We start from the raw sequence: 20,925 nt of genomic DNA, 5'->3' as shown, positions 1-20,925 counted from the left end.
TTACTGCCACGATCTAATGGTGGCTCACCTCAATTGGACATGAATTGAATGAACGCCGGAATAATTGATCAACTACAAGACCTCCACTTGCTACATTTGCTCACACGCAACAACTGTGAGTCTAAAGACCTAATAATATCACAGACTCGCCCTCCCAGCCTAACCTTGGAGCAAGTTTGTAGAAATCGTTGATAATGCATACAAACATAATAAAACAGTACAAGTATAAAAATAATATACAAGTAAAACAACTGAGCTGGAGTTATGAATACAGATAATGTGTCTAGACATAACATTCAATCTGCTAGAAGTACTATGAAGCATAGGTTGCTTGTCTGACCCGCTTGGAGCAGTGCATCAATCTCATGTCATTTCTTACTCATCTTCGGAGCATAGGCGCTTGTCTGACCCACCTAGGGCAGTGCATCAATCTCACATCTTAACCGGTATCAACTATCTCCACTATTAAGATTTATGACATCGTACCCAGATAGTGGATGCTCAATTAAGCAATAATTCATGCTAAACAGCTAAATAGGTATCACAACATGTCAAAAACTACTAAAAGTACTAAATAGTGTGAAAATACGTGATACAACCCTCGTGGTCTAGACTAGATACTTCAAAGTAGTCAACCTAGCTCATGATCGCCCATCCACATGAACCAGGTGGTTGAAATGCACATAAGAAACACATATAACATATTTTTATGGAAAAGAAAGCAATTAAATAGTTAAAACCCTACTTGTTTGGAATTCGATAGTCAAACTTTACTTGAATCGTCGATATTTACTCAGCCGAACTCTGACGGCCTCAATCTATTTAAACTCATCAGTAATGAGTCCAAATTAGTCTAAAAAATCAATCCCATAATTTTAGGATACCTTGAGGTAAAAGTCAACTCTTGATCAACTCAAACTCATCCCTAGGGTCAACAATCTGAAATTTGAAATTGATTACAGGGACATGTTAACCATAAACTAAGGAATTCAATACAATAATCAAAATCCTGTTTTGATATCATTTTTAGGTCAAATCGAAGATTTTTCTATTTCTATAATTTGGGCGAAAATTCTCAATTTAAGCCTCTTGGTCAACCTGATTTCATGGTTAAAAGTGGATGAAGTTAACATATAAACTCTTAATCAGTACAAGGAATCATTACCTTGAATTTGGGGTAGAATATCGTCCTTTCCTTGATCCAAATCTGAGAGCTTAACTCCTTAAAAACCCCAAAGTTGGACTTAAAATACTGTTGGAAGTTTGAACTCTGCTTTTATAAGTTAGAGGGACTTCATCGCGATATCAATCTGGACCACACTGCTAAGTCTCAAAAGGTAAAAACAATAGTCCAAGGCATCAAAACGTAATTTAAAGTACAAATGCTTGTTATATTCTCCCCCACGAAAAATAACGTTCTTTTCAAATGAATCCAGAATTGCACCTGGGGTCTCAAACAACTGCAGATATCTGTTCCGGATGTCCTGCTCCGCCTCCCAAGTAAAAAATAATAATTCAAATCCTATTTATGCAATTAAGAATGAAAGACAATAAAAGCTTTTAAAATATTTATTAAATGCACGTAATATAAAAAAAAAAAGTTTAAAATAGAGGTATATTCTATAATATACATTGTATATGCTTGAAACTGTGCTCAAATATTTTATTATTATACCACTATATATACTTGAAAACTATTTTTTACTTTCTTAGTTTATAAATAAGATAGTTAAGTGACCCCTTGAGTAATCGACTCCACAAATCAGTGTTTTAAAAGGCATTTTTGGGGCGAGCCCCGGGGCGAGGCTTACCAAAAACTCCCCGAGCAGTCCGTGCGGGGCTCAAGTCTCGTGAGGCATACGCCCCAACTTTCTGGGCGTTCGCCTATGCCTAAGCCCCAACATTCTGGGCGTTCGTTTGGGGCGTAAGCCTCGAGAACTTTTTTAAATTTGAGCCAAAATTGCTTAATAAATCTTTTTTTTTAAAAAAGTTAAATATCCAAAAGTTAACTCATAGTAAATTCTCAAAAAGTCAAAATAAAATTTTAATTGTTTATCCTAATTTTATAACCTTTTCTCTTTATTGTTTGCGGAGTAACGAATACACGTTAGACCTTTGAATGCAAAGTGCAAACTACAAAGCAAAGAATTTTGTCCTCCAATTCTTACTATGCTTCCATGCTTGCATTTTACATCTTTATGATTTATTTTCTTCAAAATCTTTTTAGCAGTCTGTTCATTTTTTAAAAAAAGTGAATGAGTATTATGTCATTCGCTTTTGCAATGCATCATTATTTGTATTATAATGAGTATTAATTTGTTATTTAGTTTTAGGTTTTCAAACAATAACTTTATATTATTGTCATTTTTATCTTTGAATTATTAGGATAGAGTATCATTTTTACAACTCTAATTATGTTTCATCATAGTCATGTTATTGGTGCAATGCATCTTTATGTCATTCACTTTTTCAAGATTTTTTTAAATGGTTCGTGCATATGTTAGCATGTTAATAATAGATATATACATTCTTTTTATTAATTTTATTATTTTTTAAAATAATTTTAATGTATTTTTTATATATATGTTTATTTTATTAATTTATAAAATATTAAAAATAAAATACTCGTGGGACTTACGCCCTGTCGAGGCATATGTAAAACGCCACGCCTTTTAAAACTAATGATTATGGCTAATGAAGATAAAAATGAAAAAATGAAATGAACAACTATGACAGAGTACCGACACACTCGGAGAGGGCAACTGTCAGTCGGGGTAGCCACTTTTGATTTCTTAACTTCTACTCCCTCCATCCCATAATAAGTGTCATCTTAGCTAAAAAATTTATTCCATAATAAGTGTTATCTTATGAAATCAAGACATAAATTGACTAGTTTTTTTTAACTCTACCCTTAGACAAAAACTGAAAGGATTACTACTTATGCATGCTATAATCAAGAGAAAAAAATAGTTTATTTTATTATATAGGGATAATTTAGTAAACTTCATATTGTATTATTGATTTATTAATATGTGTATTTTTTGCTAAGGTGATACTTATTATTGGACGGAAGAATTACTATTTACGAAAGTGCACCAAGAATTTAATATTATTTCAAATATTCCCCTTCTACTATTTACGAAAGTGCACCAAGAATTTAATATTATTTCAAATATTCCCCTTACCATTTAGACACTCATTTTCCACTAAACAAGTATACTGTATACTCACCAATTGCTCCTCTCACATTCATTCTTTTTTTTTTTTTTCCTTTCCATCATCTTGCTAAGCTCCTATATCCCAAGTTTAATTTTGAATCTTTACAATCACGACTATATACACAAACCCTGTTGAGGTTTTACACTCTTTTTATTCTTTCTGTCTTTTCTTTTAAAAATTAATATCTATGAGTTGTTGATAGCTTTAATGGAATTAAATCCACATGTTATTGTTATCCATATATGTTGTGTCATATATATCTTAGTAGGCGTTTGGGACAATATTTAGTTGAACTTAAAAAAAAAAAAAAAAACAATATTTACAGTTGAAGTTGAAAAGGACTGTGTAAAGTGTGTGTAATATAAGTCTCATTTCTGATTCAAAACTTTGTTTCTAATTTTTTGTATCTGGATAACATGTATTGGGTATCTTTTTTTTTTCTTTTTTTTAATTGTTTTTTGTTAGTTTACAAAAATCTAAAATTTCAATGTTCAACGAATTATTTGAATCATAACCTGCTGATTCCCTGATTCATGACTTTATAATGATGAAGTTGTAGGGTTCTTTTTATTACAGCTAAAGTTTTTGGTCCTACTTTTCTGTTATTTCAGTTTTGGTTTAGTCCTTTTTCCTAATATTTGCTGAGTTTGGGGTCGTTTGGTTGCTGGTTAGAGTTATACGGGTGTTAGTAATGCAGAGATTAGTTATGAGGGAATCTGTGCATTATTTCATGCAGGGTTTATTTATTCATGTATTAGTTATTCCACCTTCTGTCCTGCATAAATTAATACATAGATTTCTTCGTAAATTAATACTATATTGCAAACCAGACACTGTATTAGATGTGTTGAATTTTATACATAGCAACAGAATGCTACCAAACATGGTACTACTTATGCAGGATTTAATGCATAAATAACGTAGCTCCTAACTAGCAACCAAACGACCCCTACTGTTTATTTTGATAGTCCCTTTTGCCTGACTTTTTGTTTTGGTAGTCCAAGTTGCCAGACTTTGCTCTGGATATCATCAAAGCATTGATAACTGTTTGCATTCGTTTTCGCCTCCTATTGCTGGCCTCTTGCTCTTATTATGTTTGATTTGGTTCATGCACACAGGTGATTTGAAGTTGTGTTACTCTATTCCATGTTGAATGAAATGATGGAGAATACTGAGATTGAGGAAAACATATTATCCATCGGCGAGCCTAAGGTAGCTTAAAAACTTATTATTGCAAGTTGCTAGATATTAGTGGTCTGAATTTTGGCTGAACATGCTCTTTTTCACTTCCAAATCTATTTTATCTGAGTTAAGTCAGTCGACCTGTAATATAGAATAATTTGTAGACTAGGGGTGTGTTCGGTATGAAGGAAAATATTTGATTTCCAAGAAAATAAGTGGGTTTCTTACTTTTTTTTTGTGTTGGATATGTAAGCGAAAATATTATCCCAAAAGCATTTGTATATAATCTAGGCAAATACTATGGGAGGTGGGGCTACGGGTAGGGGTGTATGGTGGTGGGGATGGGGCTACGGGGGTGGGGGTGAAGATGAGGTGCGTTGGAGAGTGGGGAGGACACAATCGATGTTGAATGCCACTGGTGGAACTTGTTTTCTCTTCTTCCACTAGGGAAGTCATTTCCTCATTTTTAAGTGACTTGTTTTCCTAGAGAAAATGTTTTCCAAAAATTGACCAACTGAACATGGGAAAATTGGATAGAAAATGTTTTCCTCCATACCGAGCATACCCTAAGTTGTGATTTTTTCTGTTTAATAAACTTCTCTTCTTCTTATCTATTTTTTGTCTGGCAAGAAGTAGTTGACTTGTTGGGTTTTATGACAGTTCTTTTTGATCTTATAAGTTTGCATTAGTTGGATCTCACTTAGGTTTGCTCAATGTTTGTTTGTTCCCTGAACAATGAAGTTATGGTTGTTATTGCAGTTGCATGGAGGAATGTGTAAGAGTATTTCTGCAATTTATGGGAAAGTCCTGGAAATCTTTCCTGAACTGGAAGCAGCACGACCAAGAAGCATGACTGGTATTCAGGCATTATGTGCTTTGCACATGGCCCTTGAAAAGACAAAGAATATTCTTCAGCATTGTGCTGAATGCAGTAAACTTTACCTGGTAATGACCGAGCCTTTGATGTTGTAGCTATATGATTTTCCATATTATGAATCGGCATCTTTGTCACTCAGGGTCGCTAGTGATGTTTTTCAACCTCAAATATTTAGCGTCTTAAAATGGGAGCTACTATGTGTCTGCGTGCTCTCGGTTGTGACTTACCTAACTGGTTGAGGAAGTGGACTATCCATTAACACTAAGTTTTGACCAACTGATGAGATTGACTGATCCCCCACCCCCTTTTCTTCACAAATGTTTGTTTATCTAGATGTTAATATTGTCAGGCAATAACTGGGAACTCTGTTGTTGTAAAATTCGAGAGAGCAAGATTTGCTCTTAATGATAGTCTAAGGCGGGTTGAAGACATTGTTCCACAAGCCATTGGCTGTCAGGTAACAGTTCTCTTAGTTCCTTGGTTTGTTATGTAGTGTCTTCCTTTCTGAACTAAATATATGCTCTTGATGAAAAAGGGGCAATTGGTTTATTTTCCTTTTTGATTTGACGTAGATCTAAAATCGCATGAAGTGAAGTTTTCTCAGAAATCCTTGGGATTGAGGTGTGGTTAATTAATAAGTATGATTTTACTGTTACTTATCAAAAAGAAAGAGGAGAAAAATGAAGTACTTTGATTTATAGTGTTTAGGGTCTTTGGTAAATTGCAAGAAGCGTTAGATTTCTTAGGGGCGTCAGTTGGCATTTCTCATTTTGATTCTGATAGAAATCTCTCTTTGTTTCAGATATCTGAAATCCTAAATGAACTTCAGGAGTTTGAGTTCTCACTCGATCCAGTGGAGAAGCAAGTTAGTGATGAAATAATTGCTTTGCTTCAGCAAGGGAGAAAATTTAACAGAAATCATAATGACCATGACGAACTCGAATGTTTTCACCAGGCAGCTTCAAGACTTGGTATAACTTCTTCGAGAGCAGCACTTAGAGAAAGAAGGGCTTTGAAGAAGCTCATTGAAAGGGCGAGGACAGAAGAGGACAAAAAGAAAGAGTCAATTGTTTCTTATCTTTTGCATCTGATGGAGAAGTACTCAAAGTTCTTCAGATCTGAATTGTCAGATGACAATGATTCACAGGGTTCAACACCTTGCTCACCCACAGTTCAGGGATCTCTTGAGGGAAGTATTGGACCTGGAACCAATATTAATGCTTTTGACCAGCAACTTTCAAAGCTCAGTTCTTTCAATTTCAATCCAAACTTTGGGAGGTCAGATCAGATGCCTGTCCCTCCAGAAGAATTGAGGTGTCCAATATCGTTGCAGCTAATGTACGATCCTGTGATAATAGCTTCTGGGCAAACGTATGAAAGGATTTTCATTGAAAGGTGGTTCAGTGACGGGCATAACTCATGTCCAAAGACTCAACAAGAACTTCCTCATCTTGGTTTAACTCCTAATTACTGTGTCAAGGGTCTGGTTGCTAGTTGGTGTGAACAGAATGGGATCTCTATTCCTGAGGGTCCGCCAGAGTCCCTCGATCTCAACTACTGTAGACTTGTATTGCCTGAAAGTGAGTCTTTTAACTCCAACTCTATGGAAAGCATTGTGTCATGCAAGTTCAAAGGCGTTAAAGTTGGTCCTTCGGAAGAGAGTAGCACTATGGAGGAGGCTGAAGGAAAGGAAGTAGATGAATCCATGCCAGCCGACGATGATGGCCTTAATAAAGAGGCCCAAAGGAATGAAGATGGCGAAGCTGCGATTGAAGACAGGTTTCAGGTCAATTCTTTTGATATATATGAAGAGTTTTTACGCATTTTAGACGAAGAGGATGATTTGTGGAAAAAGTGCAAAGTGGTCGAAGAGATTCGGCATCTGCTAAAGGATGATGAAGAAGTCAGGATGTATATGGGGGCCAATGGCTTTATTGAAGCATTACTATGGTTTTTGAATTGTGCTTTGCACACTAGGGATGAGATTGCTCAGGAAATTGGAGCCATGACCCTCTTCAACCTTGGTGTGAATAATAACAGGTCTGGTATACTGTATTTTATTATGCTTTTAGAGTCCGATGATTTATTCGTAATACCGAATTTCTAGAATAGTATATCTGCCTTCAAGATGAACTTATTGTTTTCAGCACCTCAAGGTGCAAATGTTTTCATGTCTCTAATTGTTTAGAGAAGAATTTGTCTCACTGGCTCAAAGGGTATTTCGAGCATTATATGCATGTTTCAAGATAAATTGAGTTTTCAGCTGTACATAGTGGTGTACTTCCAGCCTTATATGCATGTTTATAGATAAATGAAGTTCTCTGTTCATAATGGTTTCCGGTCTTTTGCATTGAACTCTTTGTTATTATTATTGTTATTTTATTTTACCCCTCCCAAGAGCTCCCCTCTTTTGCTCCCTTGGTGACTCGAACCCACAACCTTCAGACTGGAGGTGGAGGGTGCTTACCATCTGAGCAACCCCCTCTTGTCAACTCTTTATTATTAATCCTGTGTTTGCTTGTACTAACCTTGAATAATATTTCCTACCACGGTTTATCCAAAAAAAAAAAAAAAATAGTGTTCCTGCTCATAGTTTCTTCTCTGGCACTCTTGTACAACATATAAGAAAAAGTACCTCATAGTTACCATCTTCATAGTAATTGGCTTTAGGATTTACTTTCAATACCTAGTCTAATATTGTGTTTAAAGGCTTATTGATCACTATTAGCCCGGTGGATGTATGAAGATAGAGAAAAGGAGGGAGTTGCATGGCACTAAATTATATGTACTCTGGATATTCAAAATGAATCTCTGCTTAGCAGGACTTTCTTTCGTATCCTTTGGCATTCATCAACTGCTTTTACTATTCTATTCCATCACTTATTTCAGTACCTGTATACTGCTAAACCTTTTCTAGACGAAGAAATTTCTTGATCGTAGATATAGAAAATGACCTCTGTGCTTGATTGAAATGGTATATTAAAATTGACTTGCCCTTTGGGTTTCCTATGCATTTGCTGTGAATAGGGCTGGAAAAATGGCTAAAAAGAACAAGTAAACATCCAATCCAACGATAACTGACCATTTAAAAATGGATCAAATATGGATATTATCCACTAAAAAATGGATATCTAGATGGATAATATGGATATCCATATAATCAATACCCATTTGTCAGCTTGTTATTTTTCATGAGTTCTTGTTTCTGGAAGTTTAAGCTTATTTTGGCTTTTAGCTTGTATTCTCACTTGACTATTCCCGAAACCTTGGATAATATGGAAATCCATACAATCCGCCAGTTAACCCATTTCTTACCCGTGTTAAATATGGGCGAACAGGTGTTTTATCCGTTTTTGTTTAACCTGTTTCTGAGCCGCCCATATCCGATTCAACCCGCCCGTTTGCCACTCCTAGCTATGAAGCGCCAAAATTTCTGATATGATCTTCATCTTCAGGAACAAGGAAATGATGATGGCAGCAGGATTACTCCCGTTGATAGGAAATATGATTGCTAATTCTACTTCAGCCAGTGCAGCAACAGCCCTTTACCTGAACCTTTCTTACCTCGAGGAAGCCAAACCCGTTATTGGATCTGGTGAAGCTGTTCCATTCTTGATTGGGGTCCTTCACCATGAGACTGATCCACAGTGTAAGCTGGATTCGCTCCTTGCCCTTTTCAATCTCTCCAGTCATCCAACTAATATACACCACCTCGTATCAGCTGGCATTATCGATGGCCTCGAAACTCTTATGATGAATTCGGAAGACCATATCTCGACAGAAAAATGCATAGCAGTTCTTATAAACTTAAGTACAAGTAAATCTGCAAGGGATGAAATCATGTCATCTCCTGGCCTTGTTAGTGAGCTTGCAACCGTTTTGGACGTTGGGGAACCGTTAGAGCAGGAGCAAGCTGCTGCTTGTCTGTTAATATTGTGCAATGGAAATGAAAAATGCAGTCAAAGGGTTCTTCAAGAGGGAGTAATACCTTCTCTTGTATCGATATCGGTAAATGGGACTACAAGAGGAAAACAGAAAGCTCAGAAGCTTTTGGCGTTATTTCGTGAGCAGAGACAGGGTGAACTTTCGCTAGTTCAGGCGTGGCAACCCACTGAAGATAGTGAGACTCATCAGCCCATGCCTCCTCAAGATTCAAAGCCCTTAAGCAAGTCGACTTCACGGAAAAAGTTAGGGAAAGCTTGGAATTTTTTGTGGAAGAACAAGAGTTTTTCTGTTAACCAGTGTTAGACAGTAAGCCTTGTCGCAACGGTAAAGTTATCTCCATGCGACTTAAAGGTTACAGATTCGAGCCGTGGAAACAGCCACTAATTCTTGCATTAGGGTAGGTTGTCTACGTCACATCCCTTGGGGTGTGGCCCTTTCCGGACCCTGCTAACGCGGGATGCTTTGTGCATCGGGTTGCCGAGTGTTCGGTAACAGGTTTGAGCTGCGGAAGCAGTCACTAATGCTTGCATTAGAGTAGGCTGTTTACATCACATCCCTTGGGGGGCGACCCTTCTCTGACCACCTAACGCGGGATGCTAGGACAGTAGTCATTATTGTAGTTTGTAAATTTCCTGTCCCAATGGGCATGACCTAGGTAGTCTTGGTGGAAGAGATGTACAACCTAGGTAGTCTTGGTGGAAGAGATGTACAGGCCTTGAATTTTTCTGCTTTGGTTCTCCTCGACCTTTCGTATAGCTAGTGGGATATCAAGTTCTCTAGTTTCCAGAGTTTAATGCTTTAGCTCGACCTTTCACACTAAATATAGCAGCTCTAGGATTTTCATATTTGCTCTTATTTTTTGGAAGTATATGTATCTTTACCTAGCCTAAATGAAAGAAACTGAGCATTGTGAATTATTTTCTCGTACTATTTTATATGGATTTAAGTTATGTAAACTAAGTGTAAGGATTTTTTTTATGCTACTAGTGAATTTTATAAGTTAGCTGGAGTATTATTTTTATCAAATTATCAATTAATGCGTATCAATGAATTTGTCGGTAATTACCTGTTAAGTGACCTGATTGTGTAGATATTGTTTATTTGTTGTTCTAGTAGTATGCCCTCTTGATATTCGCCTGATTGTTCCAATTCTGAATTCCTTTATTTCAGCAATTTTTGTCACATTAGGATCAATTGCACTGATTACAAAATTTATTAATGGAAAAGGATTAAAAATGCCCTTAAAGTTTGTAATTTGTCTCATATTTGCTCTTCGTTAGCCTATCGGCTCATAAATGGTGCTAATATTTATTTTGTTTTAAATATACTCCTTGACAATTGAAAAGGTCTAAATATGCCCTTGCACTAACGGTTGAAATCATTTAAAGGTATATTAGTCCTTTTTAATTGTTCAGGGTTATATTTGCGACAAAAGGTAACTTTAGAGACATTTTATGAGCCAATATGTTAGGGAAGGACAAATATGAGACAAATCATAAACATTAAATGTATTTTGACCCATTTCCATTTTATAAATTCTTTCTGAATTCTCCATTCTCGCTGCATACAACATAAATTTCCTTATAATATTTTGACGGTCATAAATTCATTCATCTTTTGGAATGGATATACTCCCTCCGTTAACTTTTAATTGTCCACTATATTAAAAATGAATTTTCACTTTTACTTGTTCACTTTAGCATATCAAGAAAAGACAAGCTTTTCTTTCTTGTTTTACCCTTAACATTAGTTACTCATTTCCAAACCATTCTCTAAGTTCAATGTGACTATACACCAATTAATATGGGTATTATGACAAATACATACTTCATTTATTAAATCTTAAGTCAACGGAGGGAGTAGTACAAATGTTTTAACAAAATGCAGATCCTCCATTTAAGATAACTTTATTTTTGCACAACATACAAAAGATAACAACATACCCAGTGTCCCACAAATGGGAAATTGCAAACGACTAACAAAATGCCAAAAACAGATCATCTACTTTAGATTGCTAATGTGACCATACATATTATTGGATACTCACATATCAAGAACAATATCAGAAAACTTTTGACTCCTGCTTTTTCCTCTCTTCCTTGTCTTCCCCCCGCATTTCCTCATCACTCTCATCTCTACTTCTTCTTTCACTTTCTCCATTTCATTTCCTTTCTCATTAACCTCATCCTTTCCTACATTTGTCTCCTCACAGTCCAATTTCTTCTTGTGGAGGAACTTAATGAGTCCTTCAAGGGCAATATCAGCTTCATCACTCTTCATAAGTTCTTCTGCTATCTCAGCTGGTGTCACATTCACCTCTATTATAAGCTCATCGACTTCGCCGAATTTGTGATGATTCTTGAGGCCTAGGTAGTTGTAGACAAGGATCCTGAATCCACTAGGAGTGCAGTAGGACATGTGGATTTGCATGTCCATCCTTCCTGGTCTTAACAATGCAGGGCCTAATCTTTCTTTGTAGTTGGTGGTGAGGACAATTATCCTCTAGTCTCCACAACTTGACCACAGCCCGTCAATGAAATTTAGCAATCCAGATAATGTTACCTGTCCATGATTAAGAAAAATAGGAAGGCTGGTAATCACTCTACATTATGTTGGATATATACCAGAATCTACATGACCCTAGAAAGGAGAGCATGGAGGTCGAGGATTAGGGTAGACGGTTAGTAGATAGTAGAGTGTTTTTTCTCTTGACAGTGGTAGAGCAGGGTACTAGTCTGGAACATCTATTTGTTCCCTTACCAATACTATTACTATTATGCTAGCATTGTCTTATGTTTCAATTTTATTACACTATTATTGCTTCTTTTTACTTTGGTTACCTTTAATATTTGTAATTTAAGTACTTTTCTTTCTTCAATATTTACATCATGGCTTTTACTCTGGCATTTCTTTGAAACCATTTTCTGAAAAATGATTTTCTTGAGCCGATGGTCTATCGGAAACAACCTCTCTACTCATAAAGGTAGGGTAAGGTCTGCGTACACCCAACCCTCCCCAGACCCCACTTGTGGCAATAGACTGGGCATGTTTTTGTTTTGTTAGCTAATTTAACTTCTACCATATAAATTCATCTAAAAAATAAGTACAGTAACCGTGCATAATAAGTGAATTAGTGACCTAAAAAGGTAAGGTGGTTAACTTACTACAATATGTCAAAATTAGTAACTTAGAAAATAAAGCAGTTAACCTACAGCAATAGCATAAAAATTCTTTGCAGTTCCCGTGTATATATAAGTTAAAGTACTGTTTTGGTACCTGGCTTTCACTCTGCTTATATGCTGCATCATTTCTGTTCCGCAGTTCAATACTGCAATCAATGTCCTCGATCACAAGAATTGATTTGTTCTTGGTATAAACTAACTGTCTTCTGAGATCAGCATTGCTTTGAAGACCAGAAAGCTCCATATCATAAATGTCAAATTTAAGCTAATTAGCCATGGCTGCAATCAAGCTAGGTTTGCCTGTTCCTGGAGGTCCATACAACAAATAACCGCGTTTCCAAGCCTTGCCAACTCTCCGATAATTATCTCTTCTTTTAACAAATCTATCTAAGTCATCCACGAGCTCTTTCTTGAGCTTGGGATCCATTGCTAGTGTCTCAAATGTAGATGGATGGTCAAGATAGACACCCTCCCCGTAGCTCCCTAATGTGGAGAGCATTACCTGTTATAGAGTCAAATGAAAGTAAATATTCTACCATTTATGCAAATCATAAAGTAGAAGGAAAATAAATTGTAACATTGCCATCTTGTTCTCTTCTTTTATAGCTTTTGATCTTTCGAGAATGAATGGCAAATAGGAGTTCAAGACCATTTCCTTGTACTCCTTGTTGAAACTAAGTTCAAACGATTTTCGTTCCATGTTTTCTGAGGAGAAGCCTCCGCCTTCATAATCAAAAGTAGTCCTTTGAGTTTCAACAATTTTCAATTCCCAAATGAGTTGTATACCTTCAAAAGTGTCTAAGATTTTCTCATCCTTGTTGATACTGATTGAAAATTTCTTTTCCTTTTCGGCCTTGGCAATTTTGAGCCTTTGAGTTGAAGGGCTGATTTGTATAGTGCCTAAGTACAATTTAGAAGCTTCAAAGACTTCATTGAGGATAAGGCCATTGTTTTCCTCAATGATAAGACACATTTGGGAAGAGAGGTTTCCCACAAAATATCCAATTTTTGAGAAAAATTTCTCTTGCAGGTTTCTTGGTAAGAGCTGATTGGTCATATTTTGAACTTCATATAGTAAAATTCTTATTAATACTGCTGAGGCAGTCACAGTGGTGTATGCTGATAACACTGCTGTAGTTGAAGGCATTCTTGAAAGAGAAAACATGTTGTTTGGATTCAACTTTGATTGGTTTAACAGGGAAGTAGGAATAAGAGGGTTTATTCTGTCTGCATGGCTTCAAGTAGTTACCAAAACAAGGCTTTTATATCCAGCTAAAATTGCAAACTTTTAGCAGAAGCTAATTGATATTTTGTTTCAGAGGCATACTAGTCAATGTGAAGGGGACATTAGCTTGTTTCAGAAGAAGGGGAGCATGGACAAGGTCAAATATGTCAATGGACGCAACTTCTTGAGCAATTCTTGGAAAGGATATAGTTGAAGAAAAGAGGAGAATTAAATGAATCAAGTTTCCCAGTGAACTTGTTTGACCAAGCATCAAATCTGTTTATTTTGAAAAGTATTTTTGTGAGAAATACTTCTTGAAAGAGTACTTTTGAAGAGTAACAGTTTATATTTGGCTAAATTATTTGAAAAAATTGCTTGTCAATATTATAGCTGATATTCCAAAGGTGCTTTGAAGAAAAATTTTTTTTTTTAACAAAAAAACAAATTAAAGACTATTCAAAACTCACTTGTGTTTATTTTTTCTCTTAAAGCTTGAAAACACCTCAACCTTTTAAAAAAATATTTTTTTTAAAAGAAAATAAGCACTATTGGCTTCTTAGAACCGTGGCCAAATAGGCTAGTACATCTCTTGCAATTGTTTTAGTTGATTATCCTGTTTAATCAATAATATTTAGATGATCATAGCAAGAAACAGAGAGAAAGTGTACTCCTCGCTTTCAAAGAAATTGTCTCATTGGAAAAACAAAACACCCGTTTCCTCTTCTTCACAAGCCGAACAATAAAGCGGAAATTATTAACTCTACCTTGAGAACTACCTTTATCCTGATTACACTAGTGAACAAGCCTATTCTCCTTCAAAATTGGCTTGGCTTACAATAATTTCTTCTTGATTATACATATCTATGCTACTGAAACTGAAATTAGATTATCTCTGCAATATTCATTCATTTCATGTGCCAGCTTTGTGTCAAAAAGATGCAATTTTGGATTTTCCATCTTGTCCCCATTACTAATGCTGCTTTCATCTTCTACCTTTTTCTTCACTAAACTATGCTCACATTCTCCTCTTTCTTTTCTTCAGATCCTTTCTCTAGCATCTCCTTGTAGCTACACTTGCCAACATCGCCTTTATTATTAGTCATTCGAATTCCAATTGATTTGATTACATCTTCATGAGAATCAAATATTGGAGATGAAACCGCGTCCTCAAATGGATCACAAGTTGATGAACTTGCCGGACTTATTGCTTCTTCAACTGCTTGAATTTCTGATCCAACAATCTTTTTCTCATCCACCTGGCCACATTCCGATTTTTCATTTGCCATGACTTGTTCTTGTTCGAGATATTGATCATTGTGATCAACATCGATGGTTATATCTTTCTCCCGAGCATTATTGGATCCCCAACGAGTCAAACACGAAATCCAGAAATTCAACCAGGCTATAAGATGAACCAATGCCCAATCAAGAAATGGCACCTGATGAATAATCATAGGCAATTTTTCCACGATATCGTCAAATTTTCCGGGTAGGTTTTCTGCTACATAAGCTATCTCATCAATCTTATCAAACAATCTGGATGACGGTGGAAACAACTTTTCTATCACAATTTCTGACGTAAGTATGCAATTGTCTACGAACGAGAGGACGGATAGCCATTGAAACTGCATGGTGTATAAAATTGGCATTATATAACTCATACCTATCGCGATTTTATTTATTATTGATCCAATAGGTCCATTAAAATCCTCTACTTTTCTGCAGGCAATGTCGATTATAGCAAATATGGAAGCTACACAAGTGTATAATGGACGGCGTCTTGGCATTTTTCTGCTTGCTGAATTTGATCCCTGAAATTTTGAAATTAAAAGAGGTTTTAAGTGATTTTGGACATGGCTAAATTGAGAATAAAAGAATGAAATAGCCAAGATTTGTGAAAAGAGATGCATATCACAGTATGTACCTTGGACGCAAGTGTATAATGGACAATTCTTTCAGCAATCCTCCAAACAAAATTGAGAATTTTCATGGTTACACGTTACTTTTGTGTTTTTTTTTTTTTTTTTTTTTTTTTTTTTTGGTGAATTAAAATTATGAATACTTTAGAAAAGAGTTGTAGAAGAAATGAAGATAGATCTTGGAGGAATTGGTTGAATCTAGTTGTGAGTTGTAGGTTGGCATCAGTTGTAGCAATTCTACGGTTAAGAGTCCCAACATTTAGTTATAATAACCATCTGAATATTTGTCGCAATTTCCTACTCTTCCTCTATTGTTTTATTTTATGTAATTTAATTTGCCTAATTTGGTGGATCATTGATGATTAAAATCCTTCTACTTGGGTCCAACAAGAAGGAAAGAAACAAAAATTGTTAGCTTTAGAGAAAGAGATTGAAGATAGTTTGACACGAGCACACATTCAAAGTCAGTTGTTACGAGCCCTATGAGTCATTGGAATGACAATATGATTGTTTATCATATCTATCTACATATATTAAAAGCACGAATAATTTTCGCAAAATGTTAAACGACGAAAATATCCTCTAAATATTGATCGACTTTTATGCCCTTAAATATTTGTATAATAGTGGATATAATTGTCCAAAGATGGAATTCTTTTTCAAGATGGCTTTTCAATTAGACTCAACATTGTTTTAATTCTAATTCGTTTGGAGCTATCCTAATTGGCTTTGAATTCTATAGTGATATTAAGCTTATATGGACTACAATTCCGGAGGACACAAGACTCCAGATATGGAGTATAATTCTTTCGTTGGAAAAAAAAAAAAAAAAAGAGTATAATTCTTTTGTGGAAAAAAAAAAAAAAGAGCATAATTCTTTCGTCACCGCCAAAGATAGTACCATAATTTGGAGTATAATTCTTTTATCACAGCCTATATGAATACATTAGAAAAAAGAATAAGCCAATGATATCTTCCTTTCTTTGAGGGAAAAAGACTATATTATTACTACTATATAGAAGCATGGGCTTCGTCGTCCGTCTCCCTTAAAAAAAAAAAGTTGGCCCCATACTAAAAACACCAATCAATATTAATAAAAAAAAAGGAAAAAAAGTGGACCCCACCATATCCAAACTCATGAAAAAAAAAAAGTGGACCCTATATTAAAAAAATTAAGCAATATAAAAAAAAAAAAGTGGATCATATTAAAAAAACAAGCAATGTCAAAAAAAAAAAAAAAAAACGTTTTCGTATATTAAAAAATCAAACAATATTCGTGTAATTCCCAAAGTATCCCCATTAAGTCAATAATGGTGGATTCGTTCACACATGCGTATCAACCCATAAGTAGGAGCAAATGAAATTATTGTACAGCAAAAAACATGGACCAGATATTATTGCTTTTCTTCAAAAGATTAAGTAGCCAAACCATACAATTTCTTTTCTTTTCTTATATTAACCGTGTTTTGAACATAGTGTGTGTGTGCATATATATATATATATATATGACCCCATATTATTGCTTTTCTTCAAAAGGTTAAGTAGTCAAATCATACAATTTTCTTTCTTTTCTTATATTAACTGTGTTTTGAACATAGTGTCTGTTTGTGTGTGTGTATATATATATATATGCATAAAAACAGTGCAAACTAGCAATATAAAATATATATATATATATATATATATATATATATATATATATACCCAAAGTGATAATACACTATAATCCAAAGTGTTGGGCCCGTACGCAGCACGGGCATAAGCATGGGTTTACCCATGCTTCGTCGTCAGTCACATTTCGAATGGTTAGTAATGCCATTTGGATTAAAGACAGCTCCACCAATTTTTCAAAGAAAAATGGATTTAATTTTTTTTTTGAACAGTAAAAATGAACAGTACTTTTTGAACAAGAGAACTTTTTTTTTTTATTATTATTATTTTTTTTTTTATGGTTTTTGTCTAGTCACGAATTTTGTTATAACGTTCATCTCTTTCTCTTAACCTTTGTTCTTAATAGCAGTTTTCTTTAACCACACCCCGGTAACCATGGCCAACATCGTCCTTTAGACATAAACCGGCTTCTTTTAAATCTAGGAATTTACAGGTTAATCCATCGAGGTTATTAAGAAGTTAAGAGAATAACCATATACTAAGAATAACAAATTCATGAGGATCAGGAAGTAATTACTTAAACATAATAATCACAAAAGGATTTAAAGAAGTAATTACTTAAACATAATAATCACAAAATAATTTACATAGTAGGGAGACTAGTACGAAAAAAACATAGTAAATAACTTAAATGATTTGAAGAAGGAGGGAGGTTTCCCTTTCGGGGAACCCCAAAAACTACTTCACACTAGGGGGTAAAAAAAAAAAAAAACTTAGTACTATTTTACAATAGGAGTTTATATTACACTGGTTTTTGGCTGGGTAAGGGATTGGAGCATTTGATGAAAGAGAAGGGGAATATGGGGTTTTCTAGAGAGAGAGGTGGTATATATATATATATATATATACCCAAAGTGATAATACACTATAATCCAAAGTGTTGGGCGTACGCGGCACGAGAGCATAAGCATGGGTTTACCCATGCTTAGGTCGCGATCCTTTCTTTTAAAAAAAAAATAATAATAAGATGGGCCCCATACTAAAAACACCAAGCAATATTAAAAAAAAAAGGAAAAAAAAGTGGACCCCACTATCTCCAAACTCATGTTAAAAAAAAAAAAAAAGTGAACCCCATATTAAAAAAAAAGCAATGTCAAAAAAAAACGTGCACTCCATATTAAAAAATCAAACAATATTCATATAATTCCCAAAGTATCCCCATTAAGTCAATAATGGTGGATTCATTGCCACATGCGTATCAACCCATTAGTGGAAGGCATAAATAAAATTATTGTACGCAAAAAACATGGACCTCATATTATTGCTTTTCTTTAAAAGGTTAAGTAACCAAACCATACAATTTCCTTTCTTTTCTTATATTAGCCTGAGATCTAATCTAGATATTTAACTGTTGTATTTGCTATTCCGCCATGTCATTTATTTGTTATGTTTACTAAAATAAAGGAAAAATACATAAAAACCCCCACAACGTATACTCGGATTAATTATGACGCACCTAACCTTTGCGGGAGACCTATTACCCCTTTGACCTTATTTTTTCTGTATTTTTGTACCCCTTTTTGACTAACGTGGCAAAAAAAATTGATGCCCAGTTGCACAGTGGAGAGTGTTGCACACTCTTCGGCACATTGGTGCCACGTCTCCTTTCTTTTTTTCATTTGATTTTTCTTTAATTATATTTACACTAATTAACCATTAAACCATTAATTTTGTCTTCTTCATCACTAAACCCTTCTTCATCACTAAACCCTTCTTCTTCTTCTTCTTCTTCTTCTTCTTCTTCTTCTTCTTCTTCTTCTTCATTTCAAGAAATCCATCAACCCATTTTCTTCCTCCATTAACACACACACATTCAACCCATTTTCTTCCTCCATTAACACACACACATTCAACCCATTTTCTTCCTCCATTAACACACACACACATTCAACTCATTTTCTTCCTCCATTATTTGAAGAAATTGCCATTGACACCCATTTGAAGAAATTAGGTTTTGTTCGGCGGTCCAAATGCTGTTGAGGAATTCATCCATGTTCATGGACCCGAAATTCTTACCGCTCTCACAAAGGGTGTGTTGGAATTCATCGAGCGTGAGGGAGTAGATGGAGGATTGTCGGCCAGGACGGAACGGGTGTTCTTGTCTTGGTTTTGGTCGACTTGTAATGGTGATTGAACTTCACCTTGTGACTCCATCTCTCGATTACGGGTCCGCCCATTTTGTGACTTCTTTTCCTACTTAGAGTTAAATTCCTTTATGCCTTGATCAACTAGAACCTGAAATTTATCGTGTCAAACTTTGAACAAAAGAAATGTTGATACTTGTAAATTGGAAAATTCAATATGAAGTTTCCATGTTATAAACAAATATATCAAACTCATAATGATACACAGTTAGAGGGAGAGGTAAATTTAGTCAAAAATCTAGCATTTACCCTCTAATAATTTAAGAAAACTCGGCTTACAAGAAATTGCCATTGACACCCATTGAAGAAATTGCCATTTGAAGGACAAACTGTGCAATTTCTTCCTTTCTGGGCTATGTTCAATCATGGAGGCGTCGGTGGCGGCGATGTGGTGGCGTTGGCGGCGGCGGTGTGACGGCGGCGGCGGTGGGGGTGTTTGAGGAGAAAGAAGAAGAAAGAGAAAAATAAATTGCAATTAGTAGCTTTAACAATTGAAATGTGAAAGAAAGGGTGGGTGAGAGGATAAAATATAAATAAATTTTTAAAAATTAATTTTTATTAAAATATAAAAACTATTTTTACTGCTTTCACTCGCTATTATTTTTTTTTTTTTTGCCACGTCAGCCAAAAAAGGTACAAAAATATAGAAAAAATAAGGCCAGGGGGGTAATAGGTTGCCAGCAAAGGTTGGGTGCGTCATAATTAATCCGAGTATATGTTTTGGGGGGGGGGGGGGGGGGGGGGGGGGGTATTTTCCCATTAGTCAATGGATGTGTAGCGGTTCTATTTTTTTCGATTCGTATTTGCACTTGCCTCATTTAAAAAGGAAAGTGTCTCGGGGAAGTATGGTTGTCAATCGTAACGGAAAAAAGGAAAAAATATACTTCTATGTGGATGGTGCTTTAAATGGACTTTATTTTAGAGTCGTCACCTAATATTTAGGAAATTAGGAAAACCAGTTCGAAAAGGGTTCATTCAAAACGGTTAAATTTTAAAAGAATCCTAATCTAACAAAAGTTCGGGAAGGGTGAGTGGTCCCAGGGGAAGGTGTTAGGCACCGGTAAGATACATCCGTAAATACGTTGACCTACGGGTTCTAATAGTATGCCTTTGTAAATATAAATTGTTTTTGATAAAAACCGCTCTTGTTTTGTATTCCCGCAGATAAAGGTTAGTCATTTATGCAAAATACAACATTTTCAAGAAATAAAAGTGGTAAAATTTTACCCAAAATTGGGCGTTTGGGTTTCGGACTAGAACACCTAGGTTAAAACCCGAAGGCATTAACATAAGTAGAACACTACGTAAGCCCACCCGAGTTTTTTAGAAAAAAAAAAAGAAGGTTTTTAGTTTTCATATTAGGTTTTAGAAAAATCATTTTTTGGCGTACTATTGTTAACTGTATTTTAACCGTATTTTAGATTTTTAGTCATTTTTAGTCTAAGTCAGTCCCAAATTCACAAAATTTCAAAATTAGTCCAAGTCCAAATTTTGTCCAATTCAGTCCAATAGTCCAAGTTTATTTTTGTTTTGAAAATTTGGTTAAATTTGCCAATTTTTG

At 35.2% G+C, this 20,925-nt stretch overlaps 4 protein-coding genes and 1 long non-coding RNA gene across 7 annotated transcripts; 2 read left to right on the top strand and 3 right to left on the bottom strand.

The window, feature by feature from the left end:
• Nucleotides 1–3,193: 3,193 nt before the first annotated feature.
• LOC132045331 (U-box domain-containing protein 6-like) lies at nucleotides 3,194–10,226 on the top strand. 3 transcript variants are annotated; one of them, XM_059435884.1, is made up of 8 exons: nucleotides 3,194–3,355; nucleotides 4,338–4,431; nucleotides 5,161–5,346; nucleotides 5,628–5,735; nucleotides 6,081–6,143; nucleotides 6,234–7,318; nucleotides 8,734–9,878; nucleotides 9,910–10,226. In XM_059435884.1, the coding sequence occupies exons 2-7, from the start codon at nucleotides 4,366–4,368 to the stop codon at nucleotides 9,524–9,526; spliced, it is 2,301 nt and encodes a 766-aa protein (XP_059291867.1). In that variant the 5' UTR covers nucleotides 3,194–3,355; nucleotides 4,338–4,365; the 3' UTR covers nucleotides 9,527–9,878; nucleotides 9,910–10,226. The 3 variants fall into 3 exon arrangements, with proteins under 3 accessions (XP_059291867.1, XP_059291866.1, XP_059291865.1); XM_059435883.1 differs by having other exon boundaries at nucleotides 6,081–7,318; nucleotides 8,734–9,547; nucleotides 9,625–9,878; XM_059435882.1 differs by having other exon boundaries at nucleotides 6,081–7,318.
• An 898-nt stretch (nucleotides 10,227–11,124) lies between these two features.
• On the bottom strand, nucleotides 11,125–12,300 carry LOC132045329 (protein HYPER-SENSITIVITY-RELATED 4-like). The gene has a single exon (XM_059435880.1). It carries the CDS (start codon nucleotides 11,657–11,659, stop codon nucleotides 11,267–11,269), a length of 393 nt encoding a protein of 130 aa, XP_059291863.1. The 5' UTR covers nucleotides 11,660–12,300; the 3' UTR covers nucleotides 11,125–11,266.
• Nucleotides 12,301–12,336: 36 nt separating this feature from the next.
• Nucleotides 12,337–13,779, bottom strand: LOC132045328 (protein HYPER-SENSITIVITY-RELATED 4-like). Its single transcript, XM_059435879.1, has one exon. The coding sequence runs from the start codon at nucleotides 13,568–13,570 to the stop codon at nucleotides 12,938–12,940; it is 633 nt and encodes a 210-aa protein (XP_059291862.1). The 5' UTR covers nucleotides 13,571–13,779; the 3' UTR covers nucleotides 12,337–12,937.
• A 462-nt stretch (nucleotides 13,780–14,241) lies between these two features.
• On the bottom strand, nucleotides 14,242–15,694 carry LOC132045326 (uncharacterized). Its single transcript, XM_059435878.1, has 2 exons — nucleotides 15,555–15,694; nucleotides 14,242–15,441 (listed from the first exon to the last, which is right to left on the bottom strand). The coding sequence occupies exons 1-2, from the start codon at nucleotides 15,618–15,620 to the stop codon at nucleotides 14,635–14,637; spliced, it is 873 nt and encodes a 290-aa protein (XP_059291861.1). The 5' UTR covers nucleotides 15,621–15,694; the 3' UTR covers nucleotides 14,242–14,634.
• Nucleotides 15,078–15,694, top strand: LOC132045327 (uncharacterized). Its single transcript, XR_009412398.1, has 2 exons — nucleotides 15,078–15,208; nucleotides 15,356–15,694. It is a non-coding gene; the product is annotated as an uncharacterized LOC132045327 (long non-coding RNA).
• Nucleotides 15,695–20,925: the final 5,231 nt, after the last annotated feature.

The sequence above is a fragment of the Lycium ferocissimum genome, unplaced genomic scaffold (genome assembly GCF_029784015.1).
Source record: "Lycium ferocissimum isolate CSIRO_LF1 unplaced genomic scaffold, AGI_CSIRO_Lferr_CH_V1 ctg6506, whole genome shotgun sequence".
Classification (NCBI taxonomy): domain Eukaryota; kingdom Viridiplantae; phylum Streptophyta; class Magnoliopsida; order Solanales; family Solanaceae; genus Lycium; species Lycium ferocissimum.
Note: the sequence above shows the minus strand (reverse complement) of the source record. Positions and strands in the feature narration are given on the sequence as shown.

Coding starts and splice junctions, on each gene's coding strand:
- LOC132045331 (XM_059435883.1), top strand. CDS start 4,366: ATGTTGAATGAAATGATGGAGAATACTGAGATTGAGGAAAACATATTA. Junction 5,736..6,080: donor CACAAGCCATTGGCTGTCAG/GTAACAGTTCTC, acceptor TCTTTGTTTCAG/ATATCTGAAATCCTAAATGA. Junction 7,319..8,733: donor CTTGGTGTGAATAATAACAG/GTCTGGTATACT, acceptor CTTCATCTTCAG/GAACAAGGAAATGATGATGG.
- LOC132045329 (XM_059435880.1), bottom strand. CDS start 11,659: ATGGACATGCAAATCCACATGTCCTACTGCACTCCTAGTGGATTCAGG.
- LOC132045328 (XM_059435879.1), bottom strand. CDS start 13,570: ATGTTTTCTCTTTCAAGAATGCCTTCAACTACAGCAGTGTTATCAGCA.
- LOC132045326 (XM_059435878.1), bottom strand. CDS start 15,620: ATGAAAATTCTCAATTTTGTTTGGAGGATTGCTGAAAGAATTGTCCAT. Junction 15,442..15,554: donor ATTATACACTTGCGTCCAAG/GTACATACTGTG, acceptor TCAAAATTTCAG/GGATCAAATTCAGCAAGCAG.